This window comes from Bactrocera dorsalis, chromosome 1 (assembly GCF_023373825.1).
Source record: "Bactrocera dorsalis isolate Fly_Bdor chromosome 1, ASM2337382v1, whole genome shotgun sequence".
NCBI classification, from domain to species: Eukaryota; Metazoa; Arthropoda; class Insecta; order Diptera; family Tephritidae; genus Bactrocera; species Bactrocera dorsalis.
The window spans coordinates 80780019-80805167 of NC_064303.1; the positions used below are offsets into that span (position 1 = coordinate 80780019).

A 25149-nucleotide genomic window follows, 5' to 3' on the forward strand; every position below is an offset into this window, starting at 1 on the left:
GGGACTTGGTGTCAGTAAATCTCTAAACGGTAATATTAATTAATTTCGGCCTGACGATGAGTATGGCTAATGAAAATCATCCATGAGGAACGCTATTAATGTTACTGGTCCACAGTGATTTTGTTACCTCAGAGTAAGATCGGTTTTGTATAAATTTTTATACCCTGAACAGGGTATATTAAGTTTGTCACGAAGTTTGTAACACCCAGAAGGAAGGGTCGGTGACCCTATAAAGTATGTATATAAATGATCAGTATGTTGAGCTGAGTCGATTTAGCCATGCCCGTTTGTCTGTTTGTCCGTCTGTCTGTATATATACGAACTAGTCCCTCAGTTTTTAAGATATCATTTTGAAATTTTGCAAGCGTCATTTTCTCTTCAAGAAGCTGCTCATTTGTCGGAACTGCCGATATCGGGCCTCTATAACATATAGCTGCCATACAAACTGACCGATCGGAATCAAGTTCTTGTATGGAAAACTTTCACATTTGACAAGATATATTCACGAAATTTGGTAAAGATTATTTCCTAAGGCAACAATGTAATCTCCGAAGAAATTGTTCAGATCGGCCTACTATAGCATATAGCTGATAGAACGATCGGGATCAAGGGCTTGTATGGAAACTTTCGCATTTGACGTGGTATCTTCACAAAATTTGGCATGGATTACTGCTTAAAGTAACAACATAATCTCCAAAAAAATTGTTCAGCACGGATTTCTATAGCATATAGCTTCCATACAAACTGAACACATAGTTACTAACAGAAAAGCACCTTTGAAGGGTATTTAGCTTCGGTGCAACCGAAGTTAACGCTTTTTCTTGTTTTTTTTTAATTTTTAAACATTTATTTTCATTTTGTTTTACTAAAATAAAAAAACATGAAACAAAATAGCATATATTTATTTATAATATCTTTATTAAACGTCTTTTATGAGTTATTCCTTTATAATTTTCTAGTTAATAATATCTTTATAAGGAACAGCAGTACTCTGAGTTAATGGAACAATCATCCTTAATACCTTTCTTCCATCACTTCTAGGTTCTAGTGGAACAAGTTCTCTCTTTGTTGCTCACCATAATAATTATCTAAATTATTTTCAAATGCATTCAAATGATTGCGAATATAATTTAACTTGATACTCATATTTACTTGACACTCTTAGAACATTAAAGTTTGTCACCATATTTTCGATAAGTAAAATTTCGACTATTAACACTGAACTTTACCAAGCACGCTAGTCGTTTCTTCTTTTCGCAATGTGGCGCCCATTAGAGATTCCAAGCGAAGCCAATTCCTTCTCCACCTGGTCCTTCCAACGGACCACTGCTTCTCCCGGCGGGTACTGCGTCGAATGCTTTCAGAGCCGGAGTGTTTTCGTTCATTCGGACGACATGACCTAGCCAGCGTAGCCGCTGTCTTTTGATTCGCTGAACTATGTCAATGTCGGCGTATATCTCATACAGCTCATCGTTCCATGGCAAAGGATCATAAATCTTCCACAGAACCTTTCTCTCGAAAAGTCGTGACGTCGACACATCAGATATTGTCATCGTCCATGCCTCTGCACAATATAGCAGGACGGGAATAACGATGAAGGACTTTACTTCTCCATTGCCTACTCAGTCTGAAGTAGCACCTGTTTGCAGGAGTTATTGTGCGTTAGATTTTGAATATGACGTTCTTCTTGGAGTTAACGCTGGTTCCAAGATGGACGAAATTATCTACGACTTCGATGTTATGACTGTCGACAGTGACGTGGGAGGCTAGACGCGAGTGCGACGACTGTTTGTTTGATGACAGGATATATGACAGTGAGTCGCCCTGTCTGAAACTTCGTTTGGTATCGAATTGCTTAGAGGTCCTTCCCGATCCTGATGGAGCTTTTGGTGTTGCTCAACGTCAGTTTACAGTATTTTTGCGGGGATATCAATTTCGGACATTGCAGCATAAAGGCAGCTCCTTTTCGAGCTGTCAAAAGCAGGTTTGAAAGCGACGAAGAGGTGGTGTGTGTCGATTTCTCTTTCACGGGTCTTTTCAAGATTTGCCGCATGTGAATATCTGGTCAGTTGTTGATTTTCCAGGTCTAAAACATTTCGTTGACGGTGGGCTTTAATCTTTCACACAATACGCTTGATATAACCTTATATGTGATGTTGGGGAGGCTTATCCCACGGTAGTTGGCGCAGATTGTGGGATCTTATTTTATTTGGATTGGGCAGAGCACACTTGAATTCCTATCGTCGGACATGCTTTCGTCCGACTTTATTCTGCAAAGAAGCTGATGCATGCTCGTTATCAGTCAATCCATCGGCCCCCGTCACTTTGTTATTCTTCAGACGGGTAATTGATATTCGAAATTCTTCATGGTCAGGCAATGGCAAATTCCATCGTCATCGATTGGGAAATCGATTTTGCTTGAAATGCCACCCACAGTTTCCTTATACGGAGTTGTTGATGGGAGCTCTCCGAGAGCAGGAGTGCAAATTGTGTAGAATATCGTTGAAGCACGATTTAACATCGTGGCGGGGCAGGTCTCATAGGTGCGCTCAAAGCGCTCATGGAAGGCATTTTTGATCACATAGTTTTTCTCTTCCGTCGGGGCGTGATATGTTGAAGTACTTCGCTTTGATGCGGATTGTGGCTAGACGTTCACCAAACGTGCTGAATGCAAATACTCGACGATGGAGTCTCTCTCCCACCACTAATCCCACACCGAATTTGCGCTCCTTTATGTGGCCACTAGAGTAAGTACTTAAGCCATAAAGATTATAGTAAAACATAAAATAGAAACAATCAAGATTTTTGGGGATAAAAGTATCAATGCAAACATTTTGTGAACAGTGTGATACGTATATACATGTTTAACAAACGATTTTTTGCCTAAAATTAAGAGAGTGGTGAGATGCACATACTGCTGTCATTAACAAATTCATTTGGAATAGAATTAAGTTTGACGACATGTAAATAGACGTTCTTGGTTTTTATTCAACTGGATAACTTTGTTGGAGTACTTCAATGTGGAGTTTTTGACAAGATAGCAAAGTTCAAAAATAGCGAGCCGAAAATGGTCAAACGAAGCGCCAATTTTGATAAGAAATAAGGAGAAATACATACATACATATATGTAGAGCGTTTGTGTAGTCACGTCCTTATACGACGAGTTTCCAAGAAGAAAAAGAACGATCTTCGAATTTTATTTGACATAAAGGTTTGACATAAAAGGAAAAGAAAATCATACATAGCGAAATGTCAAATTAGCAGGTAGAGTTACCATGCTTAATACAATTATAATTAACTCCGAAACGAGTGGCGGTGCTGTTTGTAAACAATAATTAATAAATATAGGGATTACAAATTCATACTAAATTATTCGTTTTGAATTTGTTGTACTACATGTTTTAACAGATTTGAGCAGTGTAACGTAGTAGGTATGTGAATAAGAGTATATGTACTTACGAATTACTAGGATGCTTTCAGATTAATTAATTTTCTTAACTTTGTAGTTAACCCGCGGATCTTTCTGTAGGGAGTTGATTACATGCTTTGGTAGCGTTATTTCTGGCAATACTATTGAATGTGCCAATTCCTCGCTTTCATCGCTTTCTTGATCTCTTCTAAAAAATTAAGTTTGATGATTACAATTAGTAGATAAATGATAAATAAAAACGACTTAAAAATGAAGAAACATTGTTGCGGTGTTACATTTTCACCTTTCTTTATAATATTTGCACATACAATCATCTTCGCTACATTTGACGAACAGACATAGTAAGCATGGCAATAGAAGGAGAGTCAAAAGCGTGCCCAACAAGAATAAGATACTGCCAACCCAGACACCGTTCTAAAAATATATATGTTTAATTTTAATTATTTCCTACAAATATTAAGTAAGAGAATTTAAATTAATTAAGGAAAAGACAATGCTTGGGTATTTTAAAAGTAAAATTCCGTTATTTAGATTTTGTACTGAGTAATACACATCCATTTGAATCTGTTTATAATGGCATGAGTTTTAAGTGTTGATATATAATACGAGTATGGGTATACTATTCAAACTAGTCTGTTGATAGTTTTATATGGTTGAAAGCTTTGTATTAAAATCTATATCTTGAGTAAAAATCACTCAAAGAGATTTCCGATTATTTTTTAGTTCGAATTCAATTGAAAAATGTTTTCGATTCTCCTAATGATAAGAATAAAATTAGTTGATGCCGTGCACAATATCTAATCTAAAATAAGTAGTGTTATTACGTTCATTACATGCAAACCTCGTTTGTTTAGTGCAAGTTGTGTGCGAACAGATGCAAACGAATTTTGTTGCGCTAATTGATACGTCAAGGGGTTAAAATCATAAGGAAATTAGATATATCTAACATAAACTAAACCGAAGATGATACATTTAATAGTTGAGTTCATGTCAATGAAATAATCGTAAATTAATATATTAGAGATATGAGGTTTAGATAAACACTTTTCCAATTTATATTGATACCCAAATCATTTTTAAGAAAAAGTGTCCATTTAATTTCATTAAAATGTTAAATATTTTGACAAATCTAAACGGTTTAAAGTCCGAAATAATTCTATAGGAAATATTGGGGACAGAGAAATGCAAGACCTCATTGCATTAGTTTTTGACATTGTTTAGGTATAATTAAAGGGTTGGGGTAAAAATTCTGCTTTTTTGGAAATTCTGCATTCATAATTCCGGAAGTCGGAACACCGGGAATCAAAGTTATGGAAGTCAATATTCTGGATAACGAAATTCTAAATTGCAAAATTCTGAATGGCAAAATTCTGTAATCATATGTTTTATTGCCTAGTAAGTAGTTTTTTACAATCGCATGATTGTATTTGTTATTGTTATTGCTTTGTTTGTTGTTGTTCATTTATTTTTTTCTACTACCATAATGATTTAGTTTACTATGTACCTACATATGCATACAGGTACTGACTAAGCAATGTGTTACTGCAATTTCATTAATAAACACGTGCTAAATATTTTTGTGAAATGATGGAAAATATAACTGTGGTGAAGTCCAATAAAGGAAAAGACACGTTAAACGTCGACGGCTACTTCTTCTATTTGGAACGAAAAAATAAGAAAACATTTAACTGGACTTGTTCTGAACGAATTAAAAAAAAAATGTACCGTGCGTATTGTCACACAATTTGATGGCTGTGAACATGATATACGAAAAAAAAAGAAATGAACATTCTCATGATCCATGTGCGCACAAAAAATCGGTAGCAGAAACAAATAATCTGGTTAAAAATATGGCTTGCTCGAGTTTTCTGCAGCCTAGCCAAATAATTCAGCGTTCGGTATCTATGACAGAAAAACATATTAGAGATTATCTGCCATCAAGAAATGCCCTTAAGTTAAAAATTAGAAGACAACGGAACAGTTTGAAATGTTTTAAAGACCGAACTTGTGTTGAAGAAATAGACATTCCTTTATCACTTTATGTTTTGGAAGGTCAACTATTTATTTTAAGTGAGAAAGTTACTGATGGCGAATGCATTCTTATATTTGGAACAAAGTCTTCGTTGCAGTTGTTAAATGAGAGCGACTGCTGGATTATGGACGGTACATTTGACGTTGTTCCAGCGATGATGAGGCAGCTATTTTGCATACACGGAAGAGTAGAAGGGCAAATTGTTCCGCTGGTATTCTGTCTTATGACCAAAAAATCGAAGTCAATGTATATTTCTGTTTTTGTTGAGTTGGAGAACGTCGCATTGAACTATGGTATCCAACTGAATCCCACGCGTATAATTAGTGATTTCGAAATGGCTATTATTTCTGCAGCAAGGGAGTGTTTCCCATTTGCGCGGCAGAGTGGTTGCCTCTTCCACTTCGGGAAAATTATTTGGCGAAAAGTTCAAAAAGAAGGGTAAATGTATTGCATAACCGCAATTTCCTGCATTTAAGATAAAATGATTATTAAATATTTTCAGACTAAGCCGCAAATATGGCAGCAGCGAGCAGTTTTCAATCCAAGTACGAATGCTTAAAAACTTAGCACTGGTTCCTCATAGCGAAATCTCAGAGTATTACACAAGTTTGCGTAATTCATTTGACGACAGCGATTTGCAAAAACTTTCAAAATGGTTTGAAAAAAAATATGTGTTTGGTAAAAAGTCACTGCTTAAATATTTAACAAAATTTTGATTCGTGTTCGATGACCCTAGATCGAAAGTTTTTCCAAGAACGCGAAACAGTGTGGAAGCCGCCTTAAAGTCATAGTTGGAAAAAGTCGTGCGACGCTGTACAAATTGATATCTGACTTACAAAGGGAGCTTATTTATGCTGAAACACAAGTACAAAAAGTAAAAAACGGCGAAAAAATAAAAATAAACAGAAAATTCATGGAAAAAAACGACAAATTACAAGAGTAATGAAAAAAAGATTAGACTTAAGTCACTTAGCGTATTTAAAGCGTATTGCTTCAAACATGACATTAATGTAGTATCTATTTGATCTTTATTTGTTAATAATGTTGTTTTTTGTCTTTCCGATAAACATGTTTGAATTTTGGAATTATTTTGGAGGTTATGTTTTGTTTATGTTATATTATTATGTATGTATAAGCAAATTTATATAAAATACACGATTTGGCTCAAATTTTGGGGAAAAAATTTTCAGAATTAATTCTGGAAAACGTAAATTCATGAATTATGAAAAACCAGAATTTTGAAATGCAGCCAAAAATGCGAAGGAATTGCGGAAATGCGATTTCCAGAATTTTGTCGACCCAGAATTTTGATTCCGGAATTTTGACTTCAGAATTTTATTTTTAGAGTTTTGACCGTTTCTCATAATTAAAAACTTATATTCAAACAATTTTATAAATACGAGGTGTGTTCAAAAAGTATCGCGAATTTTGAATTTTCGCGGGTTACGTATATTCGAATTTCGAATTTTTTGTGGCGTTATGTTGGTACTCATGTCTCTCACTTATGCCGACAAGCTCGGCCATTTTGAATGTTCATTTAATTGTTGACAGCTGCTTTGCTTGCACGTGTTTTGGATCGTCTTCGATTTTTACCTATTCAAACGATAACACCCCTGCTCACACATCGTTGCTTGTGAGCGACTTTTTGCCCAAAAACAACACACTAATGATGCCGCAGCCACCGTATTCCCCAGATCTGGCCCCCTGTGACTTTTTCTTGTTCTCTAAACTGAAGAGGCCCATGAAAGGACAACGTTACGCTTCCCTTGACGAGATAAAGACGGCATGGAAGGAGGAGCTGAAGAAGATAAAAAAAAAATGATTTTTTCAAGTGCTTCGAAGATTGGAAAAATCGTTGGCACAAGTCTATAATATCTCACGGGGTTTACTTTGAAGGGGACAAAATAAATATTCATGAATAAATAAATAATTTTTGAAAAAACACAAAATTCGCAATACTTTTTGAACACACCTCGTTTATAAATATAATGATATAATGACGCAGTACCCGCCGGGGCTAGCAGAGAAAGAAAGAGACCTCTACTCTGTTGAAAAGACAGGGTGGAGAAGTTTCTGGCTTTGCTTGGAATTTCCAATTGGCGTCACCGTGCGAAAAGAAAAAAACGACTGGAATGCTGTTGTGAACTCGGCTATAACCATGTAAGCGGTTTCTAAAAGTCTGTCAGATGTTCCAAAATCCTAGATATCAGTTACATGGGGGCTAAGACAAGTTTTCGCCCGGTTTTGTCAATTTTAGGCAGAAAAACTGTTATTAGGAAAGCACTCTCTCTCTATTTCAATAAAAAAATCTTATCCGAATATATTAGTTGGTGCCTGATGTTTAAAATTGAGTGCATGGGAAGTAGACGTGACTGTAGTCCGATTGCGTCCATATTTGCCCATTAACATGGAATAGTCAGAATAGTGTTATGTACCGAATTTAGTTGAAATTGGTTGAGTAAGTTCGGAGTTGGTAATTTCACCTAAAGGGGGGCGATGCCTCGTCCATCATCCAATTTTGACCCCGGCTCCTGTAAAGGCCTCTTCTACCATACCGATTGTAAATTTTAATCTCTCTAAAGTATTTAGTTATAGTTATTTTTATTAAAACTGGAAGAAAGCGGAGTTATAATCCGATTGCATTCGTTTTCACACAGTCGATAGTGGTTCTTAAAGGATTTCTCCTAAGCAAATTTAGTTTTTGTAGCTGTAGTAGTTTGGTATGTACATTGAACCATGCCTATTTTTCAAAATCTTTGATCCGCATGTGCCCCTTGCTACTGCGATGTCTTGTACTAAATTATTTAGTGTTTAGTTAAAGGATTTTATAGATTTTGGATTAATGCTGTAAGCTGGGTGTGGTATTTTCAGTACCGTTTGTTTCGAAAATAGGTAAAATTTAGGTAATTACGAGTATACTATATAGAATTGTATTGTAGATGTGTACTTACCAACATGTACGATTCACAGTTACAGAATTCTTTCTGTTTTGTCGTTGCAGAGCTAAGCATATCATCACATGGTCCAAGCTCCTGCTTAAGCTTGTCCTCAGAATTTATTTTAAATGCATTTACGTTCTGAACGATGCCTGATATTTCTTTAACATATTCATTACAAGAGTCAACAGTAGTTTTACACAACGAATTTATTTCATCGTAGGCCGGTTTTAACGATTCCGTGAAATATTTACCCGCTTTATAACCACTACTACATCGTAGATATTCTTTTCGAGGCAGTCGCTTTGAAACTTCTGTACCATGTTTTGCCAGATCCAAAAGGCATAACGTTCTATTTTTTCGTAATTTAGAGAAATAGTTTCTGTTAAAGTCACTTATGCTGATGTCATACCATGGAATAAACAGAAGCAGAAACAAAATTGATTAGTATGTGAAAACCAAGCAAGGAAGATATACTCTCACAATCTGGATCAATCAAAACATAGACTTCAGACTATTGGAAACAAATTTGAATTGTTTGACAGCTTATTAGCTTAAATTATGGTTTTGATCTAGTTTTAGCATCAAACCATAGTGTATCTAATGCCCACGATAATGTGCTTTGTTAAGGAATCTGACATACTGAGCGATTTGTATGGCATGAAGTCAACTAATAAAATGACAACAATATTTTGAGTATATGAGAAGATCTCTCCAGAAATGTGAACCATTATGTAGTTTTAGTACAAAATTAGAAGGTCTTAGTAATTAGTAATCATTTAATGAATTAGATATGATAATATCCTCATAATATACCAATTTCATTTGAGAGTTACAACTTGCCAGGGGAATTTGTTCAAAGTTGCATAGGATCTTTATGCAAAAATAAGTGAATAGGAAGTTAAATTATAAGTGCAATAGTTAATAAAAATATTAGAAAAGATAGCGTTGTTATCCAGATTTTATCGGTTTCAAAGTATACTCGAATACATTGATAGCATTCTTAATTACTTACTTTTGATAATTAGCATGCTTGCTAATGACGAGATCTAGCCACGATTGGTTAAATGCTTTATATTCACAAAAATTTTTATTTGGATAAGCCTCAGCGGCGTCAAGCACAATATGTATAAATTTCCGATCCAAAATGGAGCAAGTGTCCATGCAGTCTTCTAAAATTTCAGCTTCATCAATGGTACTCCATTCAGACAAACCTTTTATCCAATGATTGTCTGTCAATAAAATGTATACGTTCTGATTATCCGTGCATTGTTTTTGCATCATATAAATAAAACTATCCGCTTTTGTTCTATAAAGATACAAGAAATGTGGAAATATACTGAATAGAGAACTTTATATATATATTATAATAAATTGCACCAACATAGCGCGAGATCATGTACCTTGTATTTTCTTTGCACAATCCATTATAACCAATAACTCCATAGAAGAAATGGAAAAATGTAACGAAAGCCATGAGAATGAAAACCAATGTAAGAATTATAAAAATGCTGAAAATTGTAAAAAAAATTTGAAGTTATGTTTGCATGTCAGTCTTCAAACCTACAATATGAGAGGTTTGATCATAGCTTTAAATTTCAAACACAAACTGCATAATAGAAGTATTAGATAAATGACAAGCACCTGCAAATAGATAAGAACGCTTACTTGTAAAAATTCACTTTTTAATAGTCTACAATTTTAGAACATTACAATAACAACTAAGTAACAATTTATACTCTCTGAAAGAATTGAAAACCGGAAAATTCTGTCAGATGCTGACAAATCTTCAGTTTATACTCTTGCAACTTGCATGATTCAAAGCCAGGGCAAAATATTAACCAGAGGATCAGAATCCATGCAATTTTATATACATATATACATATGTGTATATATGGTATATTAACTCATTCACTGGTTGACATATAATATTGACCAGATTTTAGCTATTTTTGCCAATTCCACATGTCTGAAAATCTTGATATTTGTTATAATGGGGCTAAGCCAAGTTTTCACCAAATTTTATATATTTTAGGCAAAAAGATACACAGTTATGAGTAAAACAAGTTCTATAATTTTCATTGAAATAACGCACATATTATATAAAGTCTTAGATGGAGCTCCGTGTCTCTATAAACAAATTATAATTCAATTTATTTAATGATAGGAATTTGAAGATGATCAAGAATAGCGAAATGAATTGACCGTCCTTCAACACTTGGTACATAAGTTCCTTCGCACAAAACGCCATTAATCGAAAACGGAAAAATTACAATTAGTACTTAACCTTAAATTCAGATGCAGAATCAAAATTTTGCACAACGAAACACATTAAGGGGGGGTAAGGTTTTAAGGGCAAAAAAAGGATATATTTGTGTTTTTTTTTGCGGCGACATGAGTAATACATATAATTTGATTGAATTTAATGACATATTATTGTACAACTTTTAAAGTATATTAGAAAAAAAATTTCAATGAAAAATATTAATAAATAAGCCTGTGGTGGTGAATCTAAATAAATTGAATTGAAATTGATATGCGTTTGAAAGGTGATGTATTTCTCGAGGTAATCAGAAAGAGTTTTTTTTCTATTTTTTGCAGCACTTGGATTTTAGCTAAAAAAATCGCGGTTATTTTGTTAATAAAAAAAATAAAAAAAAATGGAAAAAACTCCATCTGAGTACCTGTTGATTTATTTTTTTTTTTTATCGAAACGTAACAAGATATGTTTTAACATTTCATTCGAATTGCAACTAGTGACAAATGTACCAACAAGCAATATTTTTCGTAACATATAAGGTAAAACAATAAAAGCTCAATTAAGAAGTTTTTTCCAAAACTAAACTTTGTACTAAAAACTAAATATTATAATATTTGCTTAGAAGGTCATGAAACGTTGTTCTTTTCAATCTGTGCCTGCTATTTCTAGTATCTCCTAGTTGTCGGGCTACAGCGTTTACGTGGTTTTGCAACCTTGTGGCATGTTTCGATGCCGTTTCGCGAATGACTTCCCGAACCATTTTTATGTGAAGATCATGATGTAGATCTGAATTTCGTACATATGTACTACGGGGCTTTTACAATTTTTCGCAAAACTTTATTTTGGAATCTTTGCACCATTTCGAAGTATAACGGTGCAGCGCATCTCCATAGTTGAATTCCGTATGTCCAAATGGGCTTTAACCTTTGATTTTAGCCTAAAATTTTATTTGAAGTTGTTAAGGGTGATTTCTTGCCGATTAAACCATTTATTTTGTTGTATTTTAGTTTTAGTTCTGCAACTTTTCTTTGTATAGTATATGCTCCGTCCACTTTAACTTTGCATCCAGCGTCAAACCAAGTTCTCTGATCGCCATTCACTTGTGAGTGGCCAGAAACGATTCTTTTACATATGACTCAAGCAGCTCACGACTTCCGGTCTTTGACCAAGTATCCTCTGGGTAGCCTAAGAACATCCGTTTGAAGGCGAGCTAAAGTGAGAAGACGAAACATCCCCTGCATAGGGTTGTGCGCTGGGTTTGGGACCCGCCACGTAAAAAAAAACCCAATGAAAAGCTTAAACAACTATATTTAACAATCTTTGAAATTATGTTTAGTATGAATTTTCCAAACACTTCAAATTCTGGGTTCAACACCGTTGATATTCCCTTCTTTCCGAATGAATAATTTTAATTCGCCGAACAATGTCAATGTCGTCGTATATCTCATGCAGCTCATCGTTATAACGAATGCGGCCAATGCGCAAAGAACCATAAATCTTTCGCAGAACCTTTCTCTTGAAAACTCGTTACGTCGACTCATCGGTTGTTGTCATCGTCCAAGTCTCTGCACCATATAGCAGGACGGGAATTATGAGCGACTTATAGAGTTAGGTTTTTGTTCGTCGAGAGAGGACTTTACTTTCCAATTGCCTACTCAGTCCGAAGTAGCACCTGTTGGCAAGAGTAATCCTGCGTTGGATTTCCAGGCTGACATTGTTGGTGGTGTTAATGCTGGTTCCTAAATGGACGAAATTATCTACAACTTCAAAGTAATGACTGTCAACAGTGACGTGAGAGCCAAGTCGCGAGTGCGACGACTGTTTGTTTGATGACAGGAGATGTTTCGTCTTGCCCTCGTTCACTGCCAGACCCATTTGCGTTGCTTCCTTGTTCAGTCTGGAGAAAGCAGAACTAACGGCGCGGGTGTTGAGGCCGATGATATCAATATCATCAGCATACGCCAGCAGATGTACACTCTTATAAAAGGTTGTACCTGCTCGATTAAGTTCTGCAGCTCGAACTATTTTCTCCAGCAGCAGATTGAAAAAGTCGCATAATAGTGAGTCGGCTTGTCTGAAACCTCGTTTGGTATCGAACGGCTCGGAGAGGTTCTTCCCGATCCTGACGGAGCTTTTGGTGCCGCTCAACGTCAGTTTACACAGCCGTATCAGTTTTGCGGGGATACCAAATTCAGACATCGCGGCATAAAGGCAGCTCCTTTTCGTGCTGTCAAAAGCAGCTTTAAAATCAACGAAGTGTGTCGATTCTCCTTTCACGGGTCTTTTCCAAGATTTGGCGCATGGTTATTATCTGGTCGGTTGTTGATTTACCAGGTCTGAAGCCACACTGATAAGGTCCAATCAGCTTGTTGACGGTGGGCTTTAATCTTTCACACAATACGCTCGATAGAACCTTATATGCGATGTTGAGGAGGCTAATCCCACGGTAGTTGGCGCAGATTGTGGGGTCTCCTTTTTTATGGATTGGGCATAGCACACTTAAATTCCAGTCGTTGGGCATGCTTTCGTCCGACCATATTTTACAAAGAAACTGATGCATGCTCCTTATCAGTTCTTCGCCGCCGTGTTTGAATAGCTCGGCCGGCAATCCATCGGCCCCTGCCGCTTTGTTGTTCTTCAGGCGGGTGATTGCTATTCGAACTTCTTCATGGTCGGGTAATGGAACGTCTGCTCCATCGTCATCGATTAGGAAATCGGGTTCTCCATCTATTTGTGTTCTGCTTTCACTGCCATTCAGCAGGCTGCAGAAGTGTTCCCTCCATAATTTAATATGCTTTGGGCATCAGTCAGTAAAGCACCTTTGGGGGTTCTACAAGGGTATGCTTCGGTCTTGAAACCTTCTGTAAGCCGCCGCATCTTTTCGTAGAATTTTCGAGCATTACCCCTGTCGGCCAGCTTATCGAGCTGTTCGTACTCACGCATTTCGGCCTCTTTCTTCTTCTTCTGTCTACAAATGCGTTTCGCTTCCGTCTTCAACACTCGGTATCTATCCCATCCCGCACGTGTTGTGGTCGATCGTAACGTTGCGAGGTAGGCAGCCTGTTTTCTCTCCGCTGCAACACGGCACTCCTCGTCGTACCAGCTGTTCTTTTGCACTTTCCGAAAACCAATGGTTTCGGTTGCAGCTGTACGTAAGGAGTTTGAAATGCCGTCCCACAGTTCCCTTATACCGAATTGTTGATGAGTGCTCTCAGAGAGCAGGAGTGCAAGCCGAGTAGAAAAACGTTCGGCTGTCTGTTGTGATTGCAGCTTCTCGACGTCGAACCTTCCCTGTGTTTGTTGGCGTGCGTTTTTTGCTGCACAGAGGCGGGTGCGAATTTTGGCTGCAACAATATAGTGGTCCGAGTCGATGTTAGGACCTCGGAGCGCACGCACATCTAAAACACTGGAGACGTGTCTTCCGTCTATCACAACATGATCGATCTGGTTGGTGGTTTTTCGATCCGGAGACAGCCAGGTAGCTTGATGTATCTTCTTATGCTGGAATCTAGTACTACAGATAACCATATTTCGGGCCCCGGCGAAGTCGATCAGCCTCAACCCATTTGGGGATGTTTCCTCGTGGAGGCTGAATTTACCGACCGTAGTGCCAAAGATACCTTCTTTACCCACCCTGGCGTTGAAGTCGCCAAGCACGATTTTGACATCGTGGTGGGGGCAGCTCTCATAAGTGCGCTCCAAGCACTCATAAAAGGCATCTTTGGTCACATCGTTCTTCTCTTCCGTCGGGACGTGGGTGCAAATCAGCGATATGTTGAAGAACCTCGCTTTGATGCGGATTGTGGCTAGACGTTCATTCTCCGGAGTGAATGATAGTAGTCGGCGCCGCAGTCTCTCTCCCACCACGAATCCTACACCAAACTTGCGCTCCTTTATATGGCCACTGTAGTAAATGCCACAAGGACCTACTCGTCTCTGTCCTTGTCCCGTCCATCGCATTTCTTGGACGGCGATGATGTCAGCCTTTATCTTTACGAGGACATCTACCAGCTGGGCAGCGGCACCTTCCCAATTAAGGGACCGGACATTCCAGGTGTGTGACCTCAAATCATAGTCCTTATTTCGTTTGCCATGGTCGTCATCAAAAGGGGGGGTCTCTCATTCGAGGCTGTTTTTTCCTTTTCATTGGGGCTGTTTTTTTTTACATGGCGGGTCCCAAACGCAGCGAACAACCCTATGCAGGGGATGCTTCGCTTTCTCACTCTAGCTCGCCTTCAAACGGATATTTTTCGCTACTCAGAGAATACTTGGTCAAAGACCGGAAGTTGTGAGTTGCTTGAGTCAAATGTAAGAGAATCATTTCTGAACACTCCCAATTGAATGGCGATCAGAGAACTTTCCTCACTTGCTTTAACTTCTACATATGACTCCATCATCCACCATTGTATCCCGAAAAAATTACGGCTTGATGCGGTTTATGGGCCGGAAGCGTCATTGGACCGTACTTCTTCCGCGATGATCAAGATCGGTACGTTAATGTGAATGGAAATCGCTACCACTTTATAATAACCGAATATTTTTTCACCGAACTGGATTATATGGTCGTAAACAATATGTGGTTCCAACAGGACAGCGCCACAAGCCACATAGCGAATGTCACAATTGGTTTATTGAAAACCAAGTTTGGCGAATCTGTTATCTCACGAAATAGCGCAATCAATTGGCCGCCCCGGTCGTGCGATTTGGCGCCGTTGAACTAGTTCCTGTAGCAGTATCGGCCGAAGCATGCTTGAAAACCGACGAAAATTCAGTTCATCTTCTGGACTTGTGTAAACGTGCCCGCAGTGACTAAGCAGAAGAAATCGAGTTGCATACATAATGGAATCGAATGTACTTTCACACGAATAAATCATTTCAACGATATCTCAAACCATTTTTGTTTTATTAAAAAAACTGATGCAGCGTTTTTATTGAAAACACGTTCCTAAGCTTTAAAATACGGGTAAAAGATACCATAATTGTGTACAATAAATAAGGTATTCTCAGAAAAACTATGGAAAATTCGCTTTTTCGGTCTTATAATTGAAAACAAACCCTTAATAAAATTGAGATAGCTAGTTTTTCTTATAACGGTGCATGCATGCATGCTTAGAATGAATAAAATTAGGTAAAACTCGCCTTAGACCCCCTTTAACTAATAAGCCTTATGTACCAGAAGTTCTTCCCTGGCTTCAATCCTTGCCAGTTATAAGAGTATGAAATGTTCGGTTATACCAGAATTAGATCTTCCTCGCTTGATTCTTTTTTGAGTTTTGTACTCATGTTCTTGTTTAGACCTACAGTGACCAATAAAGTATACATACACCTAGTTCTATTAAATTACGACACGTTTATTTGTTTAAAAATGAATCAATTCTGTGGTGACAATTCCATTTTTTTTGTTTTTATTTTTTCAGAACGATCAACATTTCAAGAATATTGTGTTAAAGTTTTAGGTCATTCGAAGAAAAACTAACGAAGTTACAGCAGGTTAAATAACGGTACCTCTAACTTAGGTTTGCGCGCCTTCTTTAAATGCCCTTGCCTTTAAATCGATTTTCCCAAATATGTCATTTTTAAAGTCGGTGACCAGCCTACAAACAAAACTACTGCGTCGATCGTTTTGAAATTTTTTAAAAATATTCTACATATATATAGCTCTCGAATGACGTCGAGTTTTTATACTCTCGCAACTAAATTGCTAAGGAGAGTATTATAGTTTTGTTCACATAACGGTTGTTTGTAAGTCCTAAAACTAAAAGAGTTAGATATAGGGTTATATATACCAAAGTGATCAGGGAGACGAGTAGAGTTGAAATCCGGATGTCTGTCTGTCCGTCCGTGCAAGCTAAAAAAGGTCTTTTTTCGACGAAACAAACCTTACCCCCCCCCCCCTTAATAGGACTGGGTGTATGTAAACTTTATTGGTCCACTGTATGTATTTTCTTTATAATCTTGCAACCAGTCACTACAGAGTATTAGATTTTTGTTCACATAACGGTTATTATAATTTTTATTAATAATAAGGATAATAAAATTAAATCTTAACATTACAAAAATTATCATCTTTAGCTTCATAACTTATTAAATAAATCTACTAAACTAATTGTCTTACATTATCACACTTCAAATATGTATATATTTAATTTTTTCTCCTTCTTCTTTATTTCTCAAATGCCTACTCAGTCCGAAGTATGTAGCAGCTATTGCCAAGAGTTATCCTGCGCTGGATCCCGAGGTTGACATTGTTGGTGATGTTTAGCCCCCCTGGTGACGCCATCTATATGTCGACTGGTGCTTAGAAATCTGCTATCTTTATCGATTGTCCAGTTTCATGACATTTCATTGATTGAAAGTGAAGTTATTACGTTTTAAGTGTCAGTATGTTTTTGTTATCGGTGCGAAAATGAGCTTCGAACAAAGAGCCAACATTAAATTTTGTTTTGAAATTGGTAAAACTTTTACCGAAACGAGCACGAGTGGTTTCAACGTTTTCAAATTGGTCGTGAGGACATAAATGACGATCAACATGTGGGCCAATCAAAATGCGTGATCACCGGAAATTGCTGATTTGTTTTTATGATTCTAAGGGATTTGTTCCACCCGCCCAAAACGTTAATGGGGTATTGTACCTTGGAGTTTTGGAAGCGTTTGACGTGTTCGTCTCGAATATCGCGAAGATGAAAGTTGGCGTTTGTTTCACGATAGTGCGCCGTCTCATCGATCGACGCTTTTGACCGATTATATGACCAAAAATCACATTTTAACCAATACCTACTCCCCGTACATGATATGGCACCGTGCGACTTCTTCCTTTTCGGCACAATGCATTTTTTCATAAAAGGAAAGCGTTATGCAGACGTAGAGGCCATTCAAAAGACTTGCAATCGTTCGACATTCTTTTGGACCGCGCAAAAAGGTGTATTGAAGCAGAAGGTGACTATTTTGAATAAAATAAATTGGTCTTGCCGAAAATACCAATTGTTCTGCTTTCTGTTTTTTAAAGTCCTGTTTACTTTGGAACGCATCTTGTAATTAACATAACGGTTCTACGTATCACCTAAAACTAATCGAGATAGATGTAGGGTTATATATACATATATTAGGTTGTAAAATATCTCCCTTCCGCTTTTTTGCACTTTATTCAATGCTTTATAAAAAGTGTTACAGTGATCGGATTTAGTTCACATATGCGCCTTTTCGTTCGATAATCTGTTTCCACCTAGACTACAACTTTATAATATCCCCCTCTAGCGGATTTACCTTTAACGTAAGAAAACTTTAAAATAGCGCGAATTTCGGCGTTAGTGAACTCCGTGTTTACACGTCCATAACTGTTGAACGCAAAATCCAAATTATTCATGCATAGCGTCGTTTTGTAGGTTATGTCAAGACCTTTCAAAGATATTGCCAGATACAGCGGATACATAATAGCGAAATTCAAAAGACAAAAATGCGGAAGGTAGTTATTTTTGCAACCTAATATAAATGATCAGGATGACGAGAAAAGTTGAAATCCGGTTGACTGTCTATCTGTCCGTACATCCGTCCGTGCAAGCTGTAACTTAAGCAAAAATTGAGATATATCGATGAAACTTGGTATGTGGGTTTCTCAGAACAAAAAAAATTTCGAGTTCGTAAATGGGCATAATCGGTTCATTGCCACGCCCACAAATAGCCATTAACCGAAAACAAAAATATGCCATATCTAAGCACTAATTTAAGATATAAAGCTGTCATTTGATACAGAGGATCGCAGTAGCAAGGGTACCTGTGTTTTTGAAAAAATGGGCGTGGTTTGCTGAGAACAAATTTTATAAGAACTTCTACCGACAGTGTGAAAATGGATGAAATCGGAGGATAACCCCGTTTACTCTCTCTGGCAATGGTATGTCCGTATGTCAAAAATGGGATGAATTGGACCAATAGTTTCCTTAGCCCCCATATACCTAATATAAAGATAATCGAACTTCCGAGTGACTTTGTACCGCATATATCGGCCAATATGTGAGTCATCTCAATGAAAATTAGCTAACGTGTTTTACTCATAACAATGTATCTTTATGCCTACAATAGATGTATTTGAGCGAAAACTTGACTTACCCCCCAATATCAGGAGTTTAGAACATCCGGCAGACTGTACTCTATATGGTTAGTTTTTTTAGTAAGTGACATGTTAATAGTATGTGGTATTGGGAGAAAATGGATAAAATCTGGTCGACACTACCCCAATTTCCATATCTGTTAGTATAGGAGTTATATATAGTATATGCATGTGTATATAAAATTGCTTGGCTTGACGTTTCACACCATAAAGTATTTCCCTGGCATTGATTTCTCCAAGTTGCAAGAGTATAAAATGTTCGGTTGCACCCGAACTTGGCCTTCCTTACTTGTTATTTCTTAATTATTTTGACTCTTAACATAATAAATATATAAAATGATTATATTTTTAGTTGGATCATACTGAAATCCGTTCAGTTCATATGAATATACATTGTTGCTGGTATTTTGAAAATCGCATTGAAAGGTACTTACCGCTATGGCTATAATACATATAATGTGTCCAAACTTGTATGGTGCATTACGTTCCGCCATTTTCTTCCGAAAGAGTGTTTTGACTTTTTCGTTTATAAAATTTCTTTGTTGATTGACGCCCACCGCTTTTACATAGGTATTTAATTTCGAGTAGTAATGATGAGGTTGTTAATTTCGATTCGATCCGATGTGCAGGAAACAAAATGAAGATATTAGGCTAATTTTAATGCATCGAAATACAAGGTGCGTTTCAAAGTAAACAGGACTTAAAAAAAAAAACAGAACAATAGTTTTTTTTGGCAAAATCAATTTATTTTATTCAAAATAGTCACCTTCTGCTTCAATATAGCTTTTTGCGCGGTTCAAAAGCATGTCGAACGAGTGTTTTAGCTGGTTGGCCGGTATGACCGCCAGTATGCCTTTGAATGGCATCTACGTCTGCATAACGCTTTCCCATTATGGAAAAATGCATTTTTCCGAAAAGGAAGAAGTCGCACGGTGCCATATCAAGTGAATACGTTCCGCGCCACCAGGAGGCCCTAGATTCAAAAAGTCCTGTTTACTTCGGAACACACCTTGTACATAAAAATGTGTTTGTGATAAAAAAAAAGAGTTCAGCAGTGGACGCACTTCAAGAATTGACACAACTCTTTTACACTTACAGAAGTATATATGTACACTTACATATTTCATCAAAGTAATCCTCAATATGGTCACACACACGTGACATCCTCTTATTCGATTGTGCAGTTCTGGCGTAGTAAGGCAGGAGTTCTGAAATCATATTCGAGGCATTGTATAAGGTCCCCCACTGTTTAGAAAGAGGAGAAAAAACGGTATGATAAACCATAAAGTAAAAATTGGTTGAGGAGCTAATACTACAGCGTCGAATAATAATGATGCATTAAATTTACTCGGCTATAAACTGCCTGGTCAACGATCCACTAACTTGTTGCAGCTAAATGATTTTCTACTCGGCTTGCACTACTGCTCTCTTAGAGCCCTTATCAACACCTTCGAATAAGAGAAATGCGGGCGGCATTTCAAGCTTCTTACGTATAGCTGCAACCGAAACCATTGGTTTACGGAAAATGCGAAAGAACAGCTGATACGATGAGGAGTGCCGTGACTCAGCGGAAAGAAAACAGTCAGTCTACCTCTACTTATGTAGGGAATACTTCTCCAGCCTGCTGAATGGCAGTGAAAGTACAACACCAGGAGAAGGCGAACCCGATTTCCCAATCGATGGCAATGAAGCAGGCGTTCCATTGCCCGATCATGAAGAAGTTCGAATAGCAATTACCCGTCTGAAGAACAACAAAGGGCGGGGGCCGATGGATTGCCGGCTGAGCTATTTAAACACGGCGGCGAAGAACTGATAAGGAGCATGCATCAGAAAAAAGCATGTTAAGTGTGCTCTGCCTTATCCACAAAAAAGGAGACCACACAATCTGCGCCAACTACCATGTGATAAGTCTCCTAAATATAGCATATAAGGTTCTATCGAGCGTATTGTGTGAAAGATTAAAATTTACCGTCAACAAACTGATTGGATCAGTGTGGCTTTAGACCTGGATGTTCACCATGCGCCAAATCTTGGAAAAGCTCCTTGAGAATAGAATCGACACACACCACCTTTTCGTCGATTTCAAAGCTGCCTTTGATAGCACGAAAGGAGCTCGCTTTATGACGCGATGTCTGAATATCCCACAAAACTAATAGGGATATGTAAACTGACGTTGAGCAATACACAAAGCTCCGTCAGAATCGGAAAGGACCTCTGTGAGCCGTTCGATATCAAACGAGGTTTCAGACTTCCTTTCGTGTGACTTCTTCCACCTAATCTTGGAGAAAATAATTCGAGCTGCAGAAGTTAATCGAGCTAGTACAATCTTCTATAAGACTGTAAATCTGCTGATCAGTTTATATATTTTTATCATTTCGTTTCATAGAGTTTGAAGGAAATTGAATGATCTCTAATGATTTTTTGAAGTTTGATTATTTTTGGGCAAACTTTTTTTTATAGATTTTATAATGCGTGAAAAAAGAATTCAATTGCAAAACTTTTAGTTTTGTAGAAAAGTCATGGCTCTGCAAAAAGTTGGAAACGAGATATGTTTTTTTCTATCTGATTACAAGAAAAAATAGAAAAGGTGTCCAAGAACATTTTTTCAGAGTTGCAAGCAAAAAATAATTTTGAGTATTACAAGCAACCGTTTGGTGAAACGATCACCAAAATGTTGCGAGAGTAGAAAATATAACAAGTATGGTTTAATTTGGCTTAATTTATTAGTTTGTAAATACTTACATCATCTAATGAAAATAAATGCCTGCCATATTGAAGGGCCTTAGTTTCATGAACAATGGGAATTCCTTGGTTCCCCGCAGACATATATGCAGAAAAGTTTCTTGCAAACATTCGGTAAACTAAAGAGGATCATTTTAAATAGTCATGTTTACCTGTATTTAGTCAGTGTGGTTGGTTTTTTAATAATTTTTAGCACGCTTACCATCATCATACAGTAATGTATTGAGAAAAGCCGGCGTGAGGAAATTTTCTATATATGGTTTGTATACCCTATCGAAAGCTTTTGATATTTTTTGCAATTTCGTCGTTGCAGGGTAAAGATCTTTCAGTAAATCTAAAATTATATAAGTATATACACAAATATGGATGAATGAGGTATGCAGTTATATTACAAATAGTTCGGTTATCAATTATATTGTTGAACGTTTTACTATTTTTAGCTACCATCTATTGTGATTGTAGAAAGTTCATCAGAACATACTTACATACTTAAGTATTTAAAGCAGTTCTATTTGATTGCAAAATTTAAAAAATTATCGGCTTACCGGAATTCCAGCAGCTATGAATTGAATCGTCCTTTAAGTTTTCAAAATCGTCACCCAGGATTTCGGATACGACTGTCCCGATCTTATCAAATTTATTACCTTGTGAATCTTCGGGTTTTGCATATACCTTCTTTAGATGTGCAATATTTTTGAAGGCAGTGTAGAGTCCGAAACTATAGATGGGCATGAAACAAAGAAAAAATTAAGTGCAAATCGCAAAAATGGTCTGTGCGTGGCCTGTTCATATAACTTAACTTTTACCCTGAACAGAAGTTTTACAAACTGAATGGTCGGAATAAAGAAGGATATGGACAAGCTTTTGGACATGGACAACTTTTCCAAACACCAAATTTAGCATGGGTTATGACTTAAAACAATGATGTCTCTGAAGAAATGGTTAATACCGGATCACTATAGTATATCGTTGCTTGTAAGGGATATTTTATATTTGCGAAGGGTTTTATGGTTTCCATGCAACCGATTTTAGTGGATTTTTTCAGTTAAAGCAATAAAACTTTGTAATTTATGTCGCTTACACATTTTACTCTTACATTTTGCATTAATTGACTAAGTTAAAGTGCGCAGTGTGAAATACTTAGAATATTTCTTTATTATTTTTACAAGTACTTACGCCGACAGTATAAGCGAAAGCAGTAATAGTGAAGTTAATAAGATTGTCCATAATTTTATTCTCCTGCATGTTTCTGATTCACAATTACATCTTTTGTAGTACCATACTAAGAAAAGAATCCTGCAAATAGAAGCATAATTTCTTTTTTTAAAATACTTATATAATTACATTTATTCACCCAACGTTTGTTTGTTTCATCTAAAATTAATCGAGAAAGATATGGAGTTATATATAGTATATAAATGATCGGTATGACGAGACGAGTTGAAATGTCCGTAAAGCGGCAACTTCACTAAAATGGACATATTTTGATGAAACATATTCCCCGACATAGGGGGTTCGGAATATTGGCACGCCAACAAAATGCCATTAGTCGAAAGTCTACAAAATTTCCTAATTAAGCACTAAATTTAAATACAAAACGAAGATCGCATGCCTTGGCATTATCCAGCCACATCTGTGGGCTAAAAGTGTGGGTGGCCGTGGCTAAATGTACATATTTTACAAACTGATTAAGCTAACTCCACCATATTTACCAAGCAGAATTCCCTTTAAGATTTCCTCATACACTCTGAAAATATGTAACATAAAGTCAGATAATAATCCCTTCCAATCTGCATATAACGATTATATTGAAAAGTAAAAAGTACTAAAACTGCAGCAAGTCACTGAATAATTTCGGCACAAGCATTCAATTTCAAAAAGTATATGGTAGGGAAAGGTTTTATGGGAGCAGGTGATAAAATTGGACAATGAGAGTAGGGCCGATCACCTTTAGGTGACGTTCTCTATCCAGGAACTATTTGACCAATTTAATTTTTTTCCTATCATACACTTTGGAAGTGGGTGTAGGAAAAAACTACCCATATAGCAAATTTGTTGGTTTAATTCTTTCTTTTACAGTATACAAACCCGACTTCAATGAAGTTTGAATAAAACTTTACAAAAATAGTGCCCCTAAGGTTTTGCATTATACGCCTATAAATTGTCGAACTCGGATAAACGCTTACAATCGATCAACGCCGAAATAAAGATAAAAAAAGTCTTATTAATGAAGTTGGAGTATCCCTTGGTTAATTGAACTGAGCTAACCGGAGATTATATTTATAATTAAAATGGCACTTAAGCGATTTTTTGTGTTTTTTTATATGCTAAAAACTTGTTGAACCACCCTTCTGTACCTAGGTCCTTAAATTCCGGCTATGAAAGTGCATTATTCTATAGAGCTCCTTCAGATATGTGAATCGATGGTCCGGTAAGATTGTTAAATAAATATGGATTACATTTGGTAAACCTATCCGATCACCAAGGGGATACAAACCATAAATTAGCGACAACGATTAGCGATGTCAATCAATTGTCACTCCCAATTGTAATAACCTCATTCAATAGTACTCACGACTACTCATGACTTAATACTTACATCATTAGTAATACGAAAACACATAAAACAGCCAGTACTATAAGTATGTAAAACACTATAAATAGTTCGGCGAAATCTTGTTTATTCGTTCTTGGACCATAGCTATCTTCTTTCACATAGCCTGAAAATTAAAAAAAAAAACAGTTATTTACTAAAGAAAATATGTGTATTGTGAACCAGCTGAGAGAAACCGAAAATATGATATTAAACCCACATATCGGCGTCGCCTTAAAACTTCCCATACATTATATAGCATGAAGAAACCTATGTGAAATATTTCATCCAGGTCAAGCAAAGCTTTTCAGTACCATAGGTCTTCGGTCTTTGGATGATGATATGGGGAATACGGGATTCTTGAAATATTTGTAGTTAACCCAAGATATTTTAATTGTTCATTTATAAAATATGTAGGACCAAAACAGGTCACAATGACTAGATTGTGTTTTAAACATCCGATTACTTTTGATTACAGATCTTGAAATGAAAAAACTGGTGTACTTACCGGCTGGTATATGATTAGTTCCAAAGTTGTCTAAAAAAAATTGCGTCAATTCTTTGAAAACAGGCTTAGGTGTACAGTTTACGTTATCCGATTCTATCGTTCTGCGAAAAGGCTTCATTATTTTAATGTATGTATCTATCTTATGAAATTGTGCTGAGGTAAAGTTAATTGAAATCAATGTGCTTGGCGGAAAATGATTCCGAAAAATAATATAAAATATTCATTCAATATATGAACACAAAAATATTTTTTCCGTCGTTATATATTCCTTCATTCAGTTTTATTTCAATTACAAGGTAAATTGTTTGGTGTAAAGTACAGAAAGCTCAAGATTCACACTTTTTTAACGAAATTCTTTCCGTTGGAAATGAAACTGTATTTCTATTATATTTTTAAGAAGGGTTAATCTTTTTTTGGTTCTAATAAACCAAATATATATGTATATTCAAATATGTTGCGAGAGAATTAAACTTAGTTTTATTGTTGTATTTTTGTTCGTACATTAACTCGCCCGAAGAGGCTAAATTTAATATCTTGAGTTAAT

At 36.5% G+C, this 25149-nt stretch overlaps 1 protein-coding gene across 2 annotated transcripts in view; it reads right to left on the reverse strand.

The window, feature by feature from the left end:
• The window catches only part of LOC105223569 (uncharacterized), a 52491-nt gene extending 27667 nt beyond the window's left edge, over positions 1–24824 (reverse strand). For both annotated transcript variants that reach the window (XM_049446446.1, XM_049446445.1), the window contains exons 1-14: positions 24606–24824; positions 24104–24224; positions 22681–22800; positions 22050–22222; positions 21707–21838; positions 21505–21623; positions 19881–20007; positions 19197–19321; positions 9966–10042; positions 9802–9909; positions 9414–9707; positions 8414–8798; positions 3714–3844; positions 3460–3617 (exon numbers count right to left, since the gene is read on the reverse strand). In XM_049446446.1, the coding sequence (XP_049302403.1) occupies positions 3482–3617; positions 3714–3844; positions 8414–8798; positions 9414–9707; positions 9802–9909; positions 9966–10042; positions 19197–19321; positions 19881–20007; positions 21505–21623; positions 21707–21838; positions 22050–22222; positions 22681–22800; positions 24104–24224; positions 24606–24723 (2166 nt within the window). In that variant the 5' untranslated portion in view covers positions 24724–24824 and the 3' untranslated portion in view covers positions 3460–3481. The remainder of the gene's footprint in view (positions 1–3459; positions 3618–3713; positions 3845–8413; positions 8799–9413; positions 9708–9801; positions 9910–9965; positions 10043–19196; positions 19322–19880; positions 20008–21504; positions 21624–21706; positions 21839–22049; positions 22223–22680; positions 22801–24103; positions 24225–24605) is intronic.
• Between the last annotated feature and the right edge of the window lie 325 nt (positions 24825–25149).